The following is a 14,456-nucleotide window of genomic DNA, read 5'->3' as shown; positions in this document are numbered from 1 at the left end:
CGCCCCGACTTTAAAAAAAATTTCTCTGGACTAAGAGCAATTCCAAACAAGATTTGAAAAAATATCGTTGCAGAGGGGTTTTGTCATTATATGAAGTATTATTGTAGCAAGGTTTCACTGTAACACAACATGTAAGATAACCTAGGGAAAACTTCAAGATGTCTGGATTATGTAGGATGGTGAAAAAAATATACAAATGACAAATAAAACTCCAATGCGAACGTGTATTAAATATTATAATAAATATTGGCAAACTATGGCTATAGCGTAACAATTCGGACAAAAGTATGTAATAAACATTTCTCACAATTTATAATTATCGATGTGTTGTATTTAAAATAAAATCTAATATAAATGTATAAAAATCTGAAAAATCATTACAATCATGTTCATTGATCGTACAAATTCCAAAGTTTGCACTACATTTAATCACTTGTGCCCAAACCATTGGAATTGTCTATTATTTTGGACGAATTGTCACCACTTTCATTTTGATCTTCAAGCTCAATATTGTTTTCCAAACTTTTGGAAAGATCTGAAATAGGTTGGCTAGAATGATCAGAACATCGCGAATCAGCCTCGTTTCTTGCAATAGTATGGTTGCTATTCTGAGACGAAGACCTTGTCCTTTTACTGCTACGAGTATTTCTGCTAACATCTTGATTTTGTGATGTCTTTTCAATCTGTTTGTCTGTGGAGGCAGCAGGCTCAGAGGAAGAAGGCGTTTCGGTACATTCAGAACTGCTTTTTTTCTTCAGCATACCTAGTCTTCTTTTAACGGCGAATGGAACAGGAATGTTCTGATAGTGGAAAAGTTTGATTGCATCATTCTTCAGAGGAGTTGGTATTCTATCTTGATCTCCAGCAGTCAGAGATGAGGACTGTGTAATTTTGTGAAATTTTGCTCTTCTTTTCTTTAGGTAATCTTCCGATCTGCTGCTCAAACTGGATTTCATCGGTGAATGAACACTCGAATACTTTCGTACATAAGTTTTCTTACTGCTTTTCTTATATCTACTTTCTCTGATGCTTTTTTCAACTTCTGGACTGGGCATTTCCGGTGCAGATGCTGCTTCAGCTGAAATCCGCTGTGATTCAATATTTTCACGATTTATTCTGGCCATAAATCTCTTTTGATACAGATTTTTTGCTTCTCCAGTGATTCGAAACAAGTTAACATTTTTTTCAGGAATATTCTTAGAAGTGGAACTACCTTGAACCTTACCATCAAGAAAAGTTTTATCTGATTTATGGGAACTGACTTCAACGGAATTCTGTTCTTTTGATCTTGTTGGTGATCTTTCATCCCTGCTTCTCATTTCAGATTTTTCCGCACCACTGGCACTATGATAAGATTTGTCGTGATGATCACTGTGTTTCTGAGCCGAATGAGTGGACTCAGAATTTTGCTGAAATCGGCCGCTATATGATCTACTTCTGTTAAGTCTGGGATCTGCAGTTGCAATTTGCTTCTCACTATCGAAGACACGTTTCCTTGAATAATTTCTATCTCTGGGGTCATGACTGTCCTTGTATAAGTTTTCCAATGGAGATGCATTCCTTGAATGGATGAGGGAAGGCCTTTCCAAATGTTTTGCTTCACCAGATTTACTCATGCCCAGCGTTGCAATAGCGACAGACTTTGCTAAATTTGCTAAATGTTCATCTTTATGTCTAGTACCTTCTTTTTGTTTAGATGGGTCAAGATCATGTGTCGATTTCCCATCTTTGTGATTTTGAGTTTTTTTGTGTCTTTCACAATCTTTACTACTTGAATCGGGTGAAAAGGTTTCCACTGGAGTTGACGAACACGGTCCTTCGGAAGTATTTGCATCCATAAGTTGATATTCATCAGGTTCTTCTGACACCAGTGCCGATTTATCTGCTTGTTTGGTATGCATAGATTTGGATGCACATTCATGTTGATTTGGTGTCCCTAGAGTTGGTGTTTGACTCGGAGTAGAGTAGAAATCATTAACAGATCTTTTCAGGTTTCCAGTCGAATTACCTTGTTTGACTTCAAATTCATTGAAAGCCGTCTTTAATAAATTCAACGCCATGGCCTGTCTTTCTTCAAATTCCTTCAAAGCTCTTTGTAATTCATTCGGAATTGCAGATATACTAGGATGCTCTGACGAACTTACTATTATTTCTGAATTATCTGTTGATTGGAGGCATGGTTCAGAAAGCTTAAATACATTTTCAGAACAATGTTGCTTTTCTTGAGAAAGTGGTAGATCTTTATCACCATCATCGAGATCAATTTCTTCCACAACTGAAGATTCTTTTGATACTGTTGGTGCAGAAGCGACAGACTGGCTTGAAGAATCAGCCACCTTGGAAGCTGTCAATGTGTCACTTTGCTCATCTACATTTGCAGACTGTTTCGAACACTGAGTTTCTTCCACATTCTCTTCACTCACTGTTACAGATTCTGGAGATGAATCTTTATTCTTTGATTTTTTTTCAGAGCTAACATGTATTGAAGATCTTTGGTTGCGATCCTCAACTGTAGCCAAGCAAACAGCTAAGTTATCAGGTTCCACAATATCTTTGCTAGAGGTAGTTGGACAGTCATGTTTGCTAATTAAATCAGGTAACGGGGCTGAAGGTTTTCCTGCGCATGCAGTTGACTTGTATTTTTTGCTGTCTTTACTATTCAAAGTTTTGTTTGATCTACTATCATCGAAATCGTTTTCGGTATGACAAGATTTTCTTTTGTGTCCTTTGTCTTTCTTATGCCGTCTGCCATCTTCACTGCTCCCGTCTGTTGATCGGTATTTGGCACGTCTATCGCTATAAGAATCATCCTGAGAAGCCAAGTTTCTGCGGAACAACAATCTTTCTTTCCTATTTTAGTTACAATGAAATGAATAGAAAAAAAAATCCAATTACATGTGTATACAAAGAGATAATTACAATAGTGAAACATTTTACAATAACTAACTCTTAGAAATTAGATGATATAAAGTGAAAATCCTATATAAGGATTTTATATAAGGATAAGGAATTTATATAAAGATCCTATATAAGGATTTTCACTGATGATGTTTTCTTTGATGATATTGTCTTCACAAAGATATAAACTAGGTTTGTTCAAAATGTATCCAACCATAATTTTTCTTGCGTAAAACAATGAAGCTAGAAAGTATACATTTGTAGGCAATCCTAATGTGCATGCTCGAATTTTTCCCTGCCTGCAGAAGCTGCCAGTTGCTGACAGATAGCAGATGATTGAGGAAATGTGAGTGCCATCTGATGTTTATTTGATCGAAGTTTGGTCCCTTTCAGGATCATTTTCAGCTTGGGGGGAAGAGACAGAAATCGCACTGAGCCATGTTGGGAAAGTAGGGAGCCTGACAAAGCACAGACATGTGTTTGGCCAAGAAATGTTGAGCCAAATGTGAAAAATGGACTTCATCATATAATCGTGATAGAACTGCTGATAGGTCCAGCCATTTACATCTTGCAGCATCAGTATCTCCAGGATGATGGTTGTACTGTAGAGTGCATACTCATAATTAGGGCTCGGATGTTTATGTCCTAAAGATGACACATCGTTGCTGATAGGTTAAAAAACCTGAATTTACCCCGATCAGCAACAACGTTTCATCTTTAGGGGTATAAAAATCCAAGCCCTACTTATCCACGCCACTGGATTCAAAATCAGTTATTTTTTAAAATTCTGATTGGTCAGTATCTTATCTTCTATATCATTTGCCATGATTATTCCTCCGTTCTAGACCGAAGTTCTCAAACTTTCTGTTCCACCACCCCCTTCTCCAGGAATTTTTTGTTCTCATCGCTTCCAATTTAAGTTAACCCATAGGATCCAGCCTTCTACACCATCCCTGGCAGTATCGTCCCCCGAGACAATACTGCCCACTTTGGCAAAAACTGTTCTACACAAAATAATGTAAATGTTGCTGATCCTGCACATTTACAATAAACCCCTTAAGGAATGATAAACCCTTTGTCAAGCCATTTGATACTCCTGTCGTAGATCTTCATATTATGACAGTGAAAGAAACTGAAATAGTTTTATGGTTTTTCTTTACATTTTCTCATTTTTGCATTCCTTTTTTTTTAGTAGAAAAATAACAGAAGAAGCAGACATGTCTCGAAATGGTTGTAGTATTTAATAGAAAACTAAAGAAATATATATTCATAGCTATTTAAAAAAATCTTTTTTATGCATGATTGCTTCTCTGCAGGCTTCACACTGCGAACCAGCTTTTCCAATTGTCTCATAACTTTGAAATGTTCTTTGGCGAACTCAGATGTTGAGAGGAAACTTTTGATAATGTTCAACACTGAGAGAGCCTTCTTTTAGAAGTTTTTTTTTTTTTTCCCCCCCCCCTCTTGAAAAATAAGCTTTTTTCGCTTGGTGGACATTTTGTATATAACCATGAATGCGCAAGACAGATTTTTTTTTCACTTACAATGGGATGTTTGAGCTCACCACTCGTCTTGCTTATTCAGCTCAAACTGGATTTCTATTCTGAAAGCCAATCACGCATCCTCTGCCCTCCCAGATACTGGTCTATATTTTCCAGCAAATTTGATATGAATTGCTTCCAAGAAAAAGAAATGAATGGACCTGGAAGAAAACCCCCAGTAAAAGATGAAATCTCTTCTCCACGAAGATTCACAAAGTGACTTGGTAAGCAAATTTGTAATTTGAGCAAAATTACAAATACTTTTCTCTGTTAAACGCAGGAAAGTTTAGTAAAGAATTCCTATTCTGATGGCTCAGATTTTCAAAAAACTGTTATAATCGTGGCGATGTTAAAAACTACTGACATTTTACTAAGTTACTAAGGTCTTACTGTAATTCAAAATCTTGACCTTCCACATTTGGAATTTTTGTTTTTCAAGTTCGTTTTTTTTTACCTCATGGGCCTTTTTCCTGATTTTTATAAAATATTTCACATATATTTTTCCTGACTTCTATCCTTACTTTCCAGGTCGCTGGGAACCCTGTTGCAGTATTCATCTCACGATACAACTCAAAAGATTAGTTCTCGAACCCACGAAATGACTTGCATTTACTGTGATAATAACTTTAGAATAATACAGGTGTTTTGAAATTCACGCACATTATAGTTTAGGAATGCTTTTTTTAAATGAATATGAATATTTCACAAAAAATAACATTAAACTTACGAATCAAAACATTACCTCTAATAAAAGTGTTTAATACCTGTGAGAGTAGCGTTAAAGTCATTATTTACAATAAATGTTGAAAATGCTGACATATAGGCACATTCATTTTATCAAATTGCTTGAGACTTTACAAAGTCTGCGAGAATTCATATCTGATATTGCATTAATGATGTTAGTCTTGAGTTTATTCTTCATATGTGGATCATTGCAGTATGCCACATTTATAAGATAGCCCCAAAGAAAAAAGTCCTGGGATTACAAGTCTGGTGAAAATAGCAGCCTAAGTCTGCACTTAATGGCACGATCAACAAAAAATTCAGTTGAAATATGCATACTTTTAGGTGACCTGTGGCACCATCTGCTGAATCAAGGAGTACCACTCATTGGTATCCATCAGTGAAATCAATTGAGTAATCATGTCTGCGTAAACTTCGGCATCAACAGTGAAATAAAAAAAATATATATATATCCCCCCACAATCCAATGGTTTGATGTAGCACAACAAACATAATTTTTTTTAAATCATATAAGGGCTATTCATGAACAATATGAAGGTTTGTAGTGGACAAATACCAAAATTTTGGGCTATCTTAAAAATATGGCATACTGCAATAACCCACACATGATTGATGAACTTAAGATTAACATCCTAATGCAATATCAGACATTAATTCTTGCAGACTTTGTCAGTCTCAGGCAATCTGGTAAAACAAATGTACTATGTGTTTGTGAAGAAGGCCAACATTTTCATCATTTATAGTAAATTTGTTTAAAAAAGTTTAAAATTTGTTTTAAAAGTTGTTTTAAACTTTTATTCAAAGTAATGTTGCAATTAATGATTTTAATTTGTTATTTTGTTATATAGTCCATATTCATTTAAAAAAACATTCATAAACTATAATTGAAACACCCTGTATTAGTCAGAATTGTTAGAAAGAAAAAATTTATGAAAATGCCACAGAATACTCACTCAGCGTGAAGGTCAGCTATGAGACAATCTCGTGTTTTTATTTGATCCAGCAATTCAACAATGAAATCATCTTTCAAAGTTTTTGTATCCTCCAGTTCTTTCGTGGAAGCATCCAACTTGTTTTTAAGCTGTTCGTTTTCCTTCTCAAGCATTTCAACTTTCTCTTCTAGAGCAGAGTTTGCTGATCTTAGCTCTTCATTCTCCTTCAGCAAGTTTTTGCTTTGTTGTTTACCCTGACAGAAGAAAATAATAGAAAAAAATATGAATCAAATATAAAAGTATAATAAAACCTTTTCTAATGGCCATCTCCAAACAACGGTAACCTTCGAATAATGGCCACATTCTGTTGGAACAGAAGGCATTTCATGGACTTCACATCACAGGTAACCCATGAACAACAATCTCCTACCAATGACTACTTTGGACATGGATTGGGAAAAAAATACACATACGAAAAATAATTTTCAAGAGTTTTCCCCTGCTCTGAACTCTATAATTCACCTAGATTCACAAAGATTATGAAAAAAAGATATTTTCCTGGGTACAAATGCTAGATTGGTATGTTGGTCATTAGAGAGAAAAGTAAGGTCACTTAAGTGATCTATAATTGCTTCGCAGGACGCTTAAGTGATCTATATTTGTTCTGCAGACCATTTAAGTGATCTATAATTGTGCCAAAGGCCAGTTAAGTGATTTTTAAATGTGTTCCATGTCACTTGAAAGAATGTACCACACTCAAGTGAAGTGGAACTGCACCGCAGGTCACTGATGTAATCTGTAACGTGCCACTTAGTTCATTCTTACAAAATTTGGTTTGAGATCGACCCGACATTTTGGCCGTGATCAATAGATTGAGCATGTATGGTATAGTTCAGTGGTTCTCAACCTTTGGAAGACCACAGCCCGGTTGATTTCTTTATCAGTGGAAGGCCCGGTCATACACACGTCTAATGGGAAATAAATGCAGAAAAATGAAACAGGGTGAACCACTCAAGGCCCGATTTGACTGATGTCAGGGCCCAGCAGTTGAGAAAAACAGGTCTAGTTGATCATAGGTGGAAACAAATAACTATTTCAGGTTGCTGGTGATCCATGCTGATCCATATCAGGTCTTTTCGCAATCATTTTTGTTGTGCTCTACCTCAATCAATGGATTAATAATATTTCTACATAAGAAAGTTTTTACCCTATTAAAAGGTAGGAGATTCCTTAAAGAAGAAAACCTTCAACAGGAATGTTCATACCATTTCTGAGACTTTATTTTTTTATAAAGTCTCAGTTTTTTTTTCTAGTTCTTCATTTAATTGTCTGTCATATTGTATTTCTTAATTTGTTTCAGATGGTATCTGATTTCTTTAAAAAATCATTGTTTGTATGAAAACCTCAAAATCCGGCTGTCCCAGCTTCAAAAAAAGTGTTAAAGACTTGGTGCAAATCTGGATTTTTTTTCAAAAAACTTCGAATCACGTTTTATATGTGTGCCATAGATGAATAAAACTGGCAATAAAATTTTGAAACACTTTTGAGCTCAAAAGTGTATCAAGCATTAAAAATACTGATACACTTTTTTGGATTTGACTTTTGAAAAACAACTTAATATTCATGTTATGTCTTTCAGTAAGAAAGTTTTTCTGTAAGTACCAGATTTTTCACTGTCGGATGCCCCAAAGCAGAATATGCTAAAATCTGCGACGCACGTCGCAGAACAATTAGTCCTACTGCAGAACGATCTGGAAGAATTTTAAGAGAAAGTGCAGAAAACAGTATTATATTGATTTTTTTTTTTTACCACAAAACATTTCCAGCATTTTCTATATAATTTTTGAGAAAATAAAAGTGTATTTGCATAGCCCATTCAGAATATATATTTCTTTCAATTAAACATTTCTGTGCCCTCTGTTACAATGGTGTCCACTCTGTTATGGAAGCATTTTTGCAGTTCACAGGCAAAAAAATTTAAGAACACTTCAAACTAAGATGTTAAATGATAAATTACCAATCCATTGTCTGTCAGAAATAAAAAATTTTGATTTTGAGTAGCTAAATATATGTAAAAAAAATAAACTTTTCTATGTGCTATTTTGAAAAAATCATGAAAACCCATCAAAACAGAAAAAAAAGTCAAAAATTTCCTAAAACTGCCTTTTTTTCAATATTTATTTTTTACAGTGATATTTGTTTTTGTAACAGAGTGGACAAAATCCATGATTTTCAATCATAAAACCGAAAAATAAAATATTACAAAATAAAAGTGAAAAATATTTATAAAATATCAAACTTCCCCGTGAGGGGGTCAACAGTGCCAGGTCCAGACACTGGAGATTTTTATTAATAAAAGTAAAATTGTAGGGATTTTTCCCTTTTGCAAAAATGTGACATTGTGCAAGCCATTGGCAATTAGCACCAAATCGCCAATCATCGCTAACCAGTAGGTTAAATTGCAGTTGAACCCCGATTCAATGCCACCATTTATTTCACAGAATTTTGGCATTATAACGAGTTTAGCATTATATCAAATCAGAGTTCAGCACATGTAATCCATAGAAATGGAAGATTTATTCATTGAAAATTTCTGGTGCTTAGTGGAATTTAAGCAACATCTAGGAGCACTGGGTTCAACTGCAACCTGTCTTTACTACTCTCAAATCAAATCATGACAATAAAAAACACCGTCACTAAAACAATCACCATCGATACCCGAAACCGGGTATATTGTCAAAGTATCAACAAGTCATTTCACCAATTTCAAATGTCAAAAGCATGAATTGATGCTGGCTGTTTGGTAAATACATTTATATATAGTGCTGTATCAGTTTATATACATGCTCGGTTAACAAAGATGATTAGTTCTGGAATCATGTTCATTAGCTGAAATTTTCATAAGCTGAAACATGTTTCCCATAAGTTTCTATGGAAAATCATTTGATTCGCTCCAGGTTCTGCCCAAAATTTAAAGTTGTCTTTTAAAACACTGAGAAATTCTACAAAAAAGACAAAAACTGACTGAAGGCTAAAATGAACAGCTTCAAAATAGGATTAATGGGAATTTACAAGATGATGAGAGATACTGTAGATATCTTTTTATTTTACACTAATGAATGCACGCATGTAACCAACCTCAGCTTTAATCTCCTAGAATATCCAGACTGTTCAGTTTGATGCTCAGAGTCTTGTACTGAAAGAAGCCTGCTATGAAAACATAGGCTTGTTTTAATGATTTTTTTTTTTTGCTGAATTTTTCATTTTATATGAAATGATTCAAAAACTTTCAGAAAGAGAAGTGAAGAATCTGGAAAAAAGATTCTTAGGTGGGAATGATAATTGACGCCAAACTTCAGCTCACAAACTAGCTGTTTTATATTAGCACGTGCATCCATATCAACAAAAATGTTCATTAGCCAAAGCAGAAAAATCATGAAAAAATCTTCGTTAGCTGAAAAAGTTGTATGCTGAAGCATTTGTTTGCTGAGGTATTACTGTATATATATTTTGTTTTTTGCCCATTTCCCACGAAATTTTTTTTTTTTTGTGATTTGATGCAACGGCCACAATTTACATTACGCTCATGATGTCATTTCAGGGATTAAAGATGGAAAAGCAACAGTATTTTTTACACTAAGCACTGACCTGTTTTTCTTTTTCAATCCTTTTCTTATTTTCTGCCACAAGAAGTTCGTCAAACAAATCCATCTGAGTATCATTCATAGTCCCATCAACATTGCAGCCAGAGTCCTGCAACTTCGAGATGGTGGAATCCATTTCATTCATTGAATTTTCCTTGTGTCCTTCAACATCATCTTCATCATCATCAACATCCAAATCAAGGTAGAGGTCTTCTGACAGACTTTCCGAATCAGCGTATGCTTCCATCATTCAAAAACCTTGAGGAAAAATAAACGCAGGTCAAACTTATTAATAAAACAGACAGGACATACACAAAAGACATCAAGCAATATGAATTATAAAATGCTCAAAGTGATCATATTGGGACTTGTTTTCTGATAATAACCAATTGATAACTATATCTAAAAATAATCCAAATTGTAAATATGGTGGCCATATGCCCCATTTGGTTGAACAGGACATATGGAGATGAGACAACTCTATTTTTTCCAATATAACAGGTTTCAAAATGTTAAATCATGTATATATATTTTTTCAATTATTCTAAAACACGATTTTCCCTCCTTAAAACTGAAATTCTTCTCTTATTCAGAAATTGTGAGGAGTTGGAATGAAACTCTGACGTGTAGGCCTATTACGAATCACAATACTTTCAATAATGTATGGTACGCTCCATAGGTTTTCTTGTGAATTTCTTTTCACCAAGGAGCTGCGAATGTGGTTCAGTTAAAAGAAACCCCAGTAGCATACTATATTGTTAGTATATCAGACAGATGCCAACATTGCAAACATCATACAAGTACTCGTCCGATACACTAACGATATAGTGCTACTGTGGGGGGGAGGGGGACTGACCAATAACTGAAGAAAGGGACTTTTGTTACCTCACACACTTCTTTACGACAGAAAATCCAGTTGAAAAAGCAGCGCTACATGTATCATAGCGGCTATAACGGCCACAGTATCGAAATTTTTGTCAATAAGGGAGCCTTCAACCCTCCTACAGTCTTACAGATTGATAATGCTAACTTATAGGGGTAAAATGAGTTTGGTTCAATCTTAGCTTTAAAACATGCGAGAAGAAAAATTTTCAACGGGGAGAAAATTGTTTACATCAACCAAAGTCTGATAACTATAAACATATTTCTTCCCATATTATGATATCTCGGTCTGTTTCATACTTTTCCAAAGCGATTACAACACTCAAATGATAAAATTATCAATGATTCCAATAAGTGACACCTACTGTATTTGTTTTAAACTGAATGTATAAGAATGAAACCTTTATATAACATGATTACCAAATAATATGCCATGTCATGTTATAGACAAAAAATAGGAATGATAAAAAGCAATAACAAAAAGGTCAAATAGTTTTCCCACACGTGAAAAAAATTAAAATAATGTGATGATTTTATAAGCTATACAAAAATTTTTTACAATCTTATTTGTTTCAATGTTGAAACTTTAAAGACCAAACTTTTTAAGCAAAACCATTTCATATTATGAAATCATAGCTAATAAAATGTTTTATGTACTATTGCTAAGAATATCAAAACAATATCTTATACGAACAAGAATAATCTCAGCTAACTAAATTTAGCTTTCAAAATAATCACACACAGAGAACCCTATACTTTTTTTAGGGAAGCTATCACTGTTAGCTGTTCGTCTTTGACTATCTACGCGCCAAAACCACTCGCTTATACCGGAAATAAGCACTGATATTCTTGACCATACGTCCCTTTTTTGCCTTTGAATTTTGCTCTTTTTTTAAGTTCAGTCAAGTGACTTGACTCAAGTCATATGCAATTTTTTTTTCTTTTTTTTCGAGAGCGAGAGAGAGCTAACTTTATTATAGATTGATTCTAAAAATAATAATCTATTCAATTTCATTTATCATAAATGAATAGTACAGCTATTAGTACCTGTGCTTCTACCTGTTGATGAAAAAATTGAAACCACATTAAAATATGATGGAAATATGATACTCATGCTGCCATCTAACGATAGCTCAACTTATGAAATACTTTCATAATTACTACAGTAGTATTCGTTTAACGCCTAAATGATCACGCACGAGATATCTCGTTCAAACGCAAATGGAAGAAATTCATTCTAGCCCTACACTTTTTTTTTTTTTTTGCTTCTTTTCTTATCACTGCGAAGCTTTATTCTAACCTTATGAACGGAAGTGGAGGTTTTCCTCCCTGTTCTTTCTATACCCCTGTTTAGTGATTCTCCCCCACCCCCGAATGCACCTAAAAGTTTAAAAATTCTCATGTCTCTGAATTTAAGTGCATAGAATGGGTGCCATTTTTTTCTACCTTAATTTTTTCTCTAACAGCGATCTGCTACTACCATTCTGTCCGCTGAACAACATGAAGAGTTGTAGGGCCAGTCCTTAAGGTAATACCCGGTGTTTTATGACAACTTGTAATAAACATTTTGCATTTCTTTCTTTGTAAATAGTATACTATATATAACCTTCGTACATCAAAATCTGTATCTGAATTCATTTGCTTTTGTGTTATATTTATTGTTTAGCAACTCAGTCAAAGAAAAATTACCAGTTTTGATGATCGTAAACCAACAAAACTACACATGGAATGATCATGCATGATCTATATTTGGGAAAATATTATCTGTGCTGAACTAATCCACCAAAAGGTTTTGGATGAATAGTGAGTGCTCATTATTCAGAAACGACTGTCTATATCAAAAGAATTCATAATGTTCGTTTTTAGGGTTTTTTTTCTAATTTAATGTTTATTTTAACATTTTTCAGCTGGAATGCATCAAAATTGTGTACGACTTGATATGAACTGTGCTGTTCAACCTCAGGAAACAATTTAGAAAAATTTCTTCTAACAAGTTCTAATGACAATAGATTTTTCTAATACCATACAAAAATGATTACCTTAATTTGGGAAACAGTTTCATAACTTATTATCACTAACTGTGTCGTGGCCGAAATAGCTTGCATTATGGGAGAGCAAAGGAGCATTGGGGCCAAAATAGCTTTTCGGATTGGAGAGCAAAGGGGAATAGGAAAAAAAAATTATTTATGTAATATACATGCGAGACATGCATTGGCGTCAAAGGAACAGAACGTACTGATGCACATAAAAAAGAGAAAAGAAAACACTAGTGAAAAAAGCTTCATGGACGGACAAGTCACGCTATTTGGAGGTGACCAGAGGGCTTACATACATAAACTCACACTATTCCCAACATCCAGATTTCGACTAACTGTTCCGTGCCTTCAGAATGAAATAGTGTATATTTGCTGAGGTGGATAGCCATTGTTTTGTTGCCTGTGGGACCTGATCAATCAAATTAAAATTTTCGTTGAAAGTTTGTAAATTAAGTTGATTTATTTGACAAAACAGATTAGAGATGTTAAAATTGCATTCCAATACATTGCAAATAATATTTGAGTCAATATTTTGATCAAATTTTTAAAAATGGGAAAATATAAGCCGACTCAATGAAAACCGATGATACAGTAATTTTGGCTCCAAATTGAGTTTCGTGGGCATTTTAGAAAACCAAAATTTATCGTCATCACTTAGAACAAAAGTTTCATATTCTGGAAGCATGCGCATCCCTTCCAATAAGTACCATTTGGGAGCAGCTTATGAGCAATCGTATAAATATCGAAAGTAGTTCCAAAATCAGTGACCAACCTAAAATTACCGATTTTGCAAAAATATGACATGGTGGAAGCAAATAAATTAAAATATCTTACAAATATGTTCAACTTATTAAATTTCTTCACGCAGGTGGCTTTAATTTCTTAATCTAATTTCTAAATTTATATATATATTGCAAATAGGTTGTGAAATGAATAAAATATTTTTTAATAGCATCAGTTAATATTATATAATTGCCGCCACTACATTTGTTATAAATGGTTAAACAATTGAGAGAATATTCTATTAAAATTCTATTATTCAGTTGACTAACCAGTCAATAATTTCAATCGATTCCAAGCCCTAGCATTAATTTAGAGATAACAGAGTTCTAAACAAATGGTGTAAAAATACTCCATTTATAAAGAATATTGTATCTACATAACGAAAATTTTAGCTCTTGGGAAGATTCAAGGGAATTGGAGGTTTATGAGAATTCTCTGTTCAAAAACAAAAAACTTGAATCAGTTTAATTCCATCAAGATTAATATAAACTTCAGCATTTAATTTTGCAGGACAATTTGATACCAATATCCTTTATTTTATTTATTTTGCACAAAGAATTCCTCTTAAAACTGTATGGTCAAACGATTAAAGTATAAAAACAATAGACAGAATCTGAAATAATCACAGTTGAGTCTCCATGTAACAAAGTTGCATCATTAAGTTAAAAACTTTGTTCTAGAGAAATAATTTTCAACAATTTAAAAATTGTTGGAATAATATCATTTTCCCCCTTTTACTGTGTGTATTCATGTTCTTTTCCCATATACACAACTTTTCCCTCTTTTGGAGACTTTCTTTTTTCTCCCCACTTGACTATTGCTGTATGATAGTTATTCTCTTTGCTTGTATTAAATGTTGTTCGTCTGACTAGACTAGACGTGAGTTTCATTTCTCTCGTCGTCGTCGTCTCTTTCCTTCCACATTCTGCCCACCCACAAAAATAAGCAAACTAAAAAAAAATATGAGCATTTCAGCAAAGATATCATTGAACAAAA

At 33.9% G+C, this 14,456-nt stretch overlaps 1 protein-coding gene and 1 long non-coding RNA gene across 2 annotated transcripts; one reads left to right on the top strand and one right to left on the bottom strand.

The window, feature by feature from the left end:
- Positions 1–206: 206 nt before the first annotated feature.
- On the bottom strand, positions 207–11,440 carry LOC149076795 (uncharacterized). Its single transcript, XM_089244470.1, has 4 exons — positions 11,336–11,440; positions 9,764–10,017; positions 6,137–6,369; positions 207–2,850 (listed from the first exon to the last, which is right to left on the bottom strand). Exons 2-4 carry the CDS (start codon positions 10,007–10,009, stop codon positions 426–428), a joined length of 2,904 nt encoding a protein of 967 aa, XP_089100596.1. The 5' UTR covers positions 10,010–10,017; positions 11,336–11,440; the 3' UTR covers positions 207–425.
- A 354-nt stretch (positions 11,441–11,794) lies between these two features.
- On the top strand, positions 11,795–14,380 carry LOC149076794 (uncharacterized). The gene is made up of 3 exons (XR_016194099.1): positions 11,795–12,169; positions 12,308–12,444; positions 12,549–14,380. It is a non-coding gene; the product is annotated as an uncharacterized LOC149076794 (long non-coding RNA).
- Positions 14,381–14,456: the final 76 nt, after the last annotated feature.

The sequence above is a fragment of the Pholcus phalangioides genome, unplaced genomic scaffold, assembly GCF_987345545.1.
Source record: "Pholcus phalangioides strain wild (caught in Gottingen) unplaced genomic scaffold, Ppha-v1.0 ptg000015l_1, whole genome shotgun sequence".
Taxonomy (NCBI): domain Eukaryota; kingdom Metazoa; phylum Arthropoda; class Arachnida; order Araneae; family Pholcidae; genus Pholcus; species Pholcus phalangioides.
Note: the sequence above shows the minus strand (reverse complement) of the source record. Positions and strands in the feature narration are given on the sequence as shown.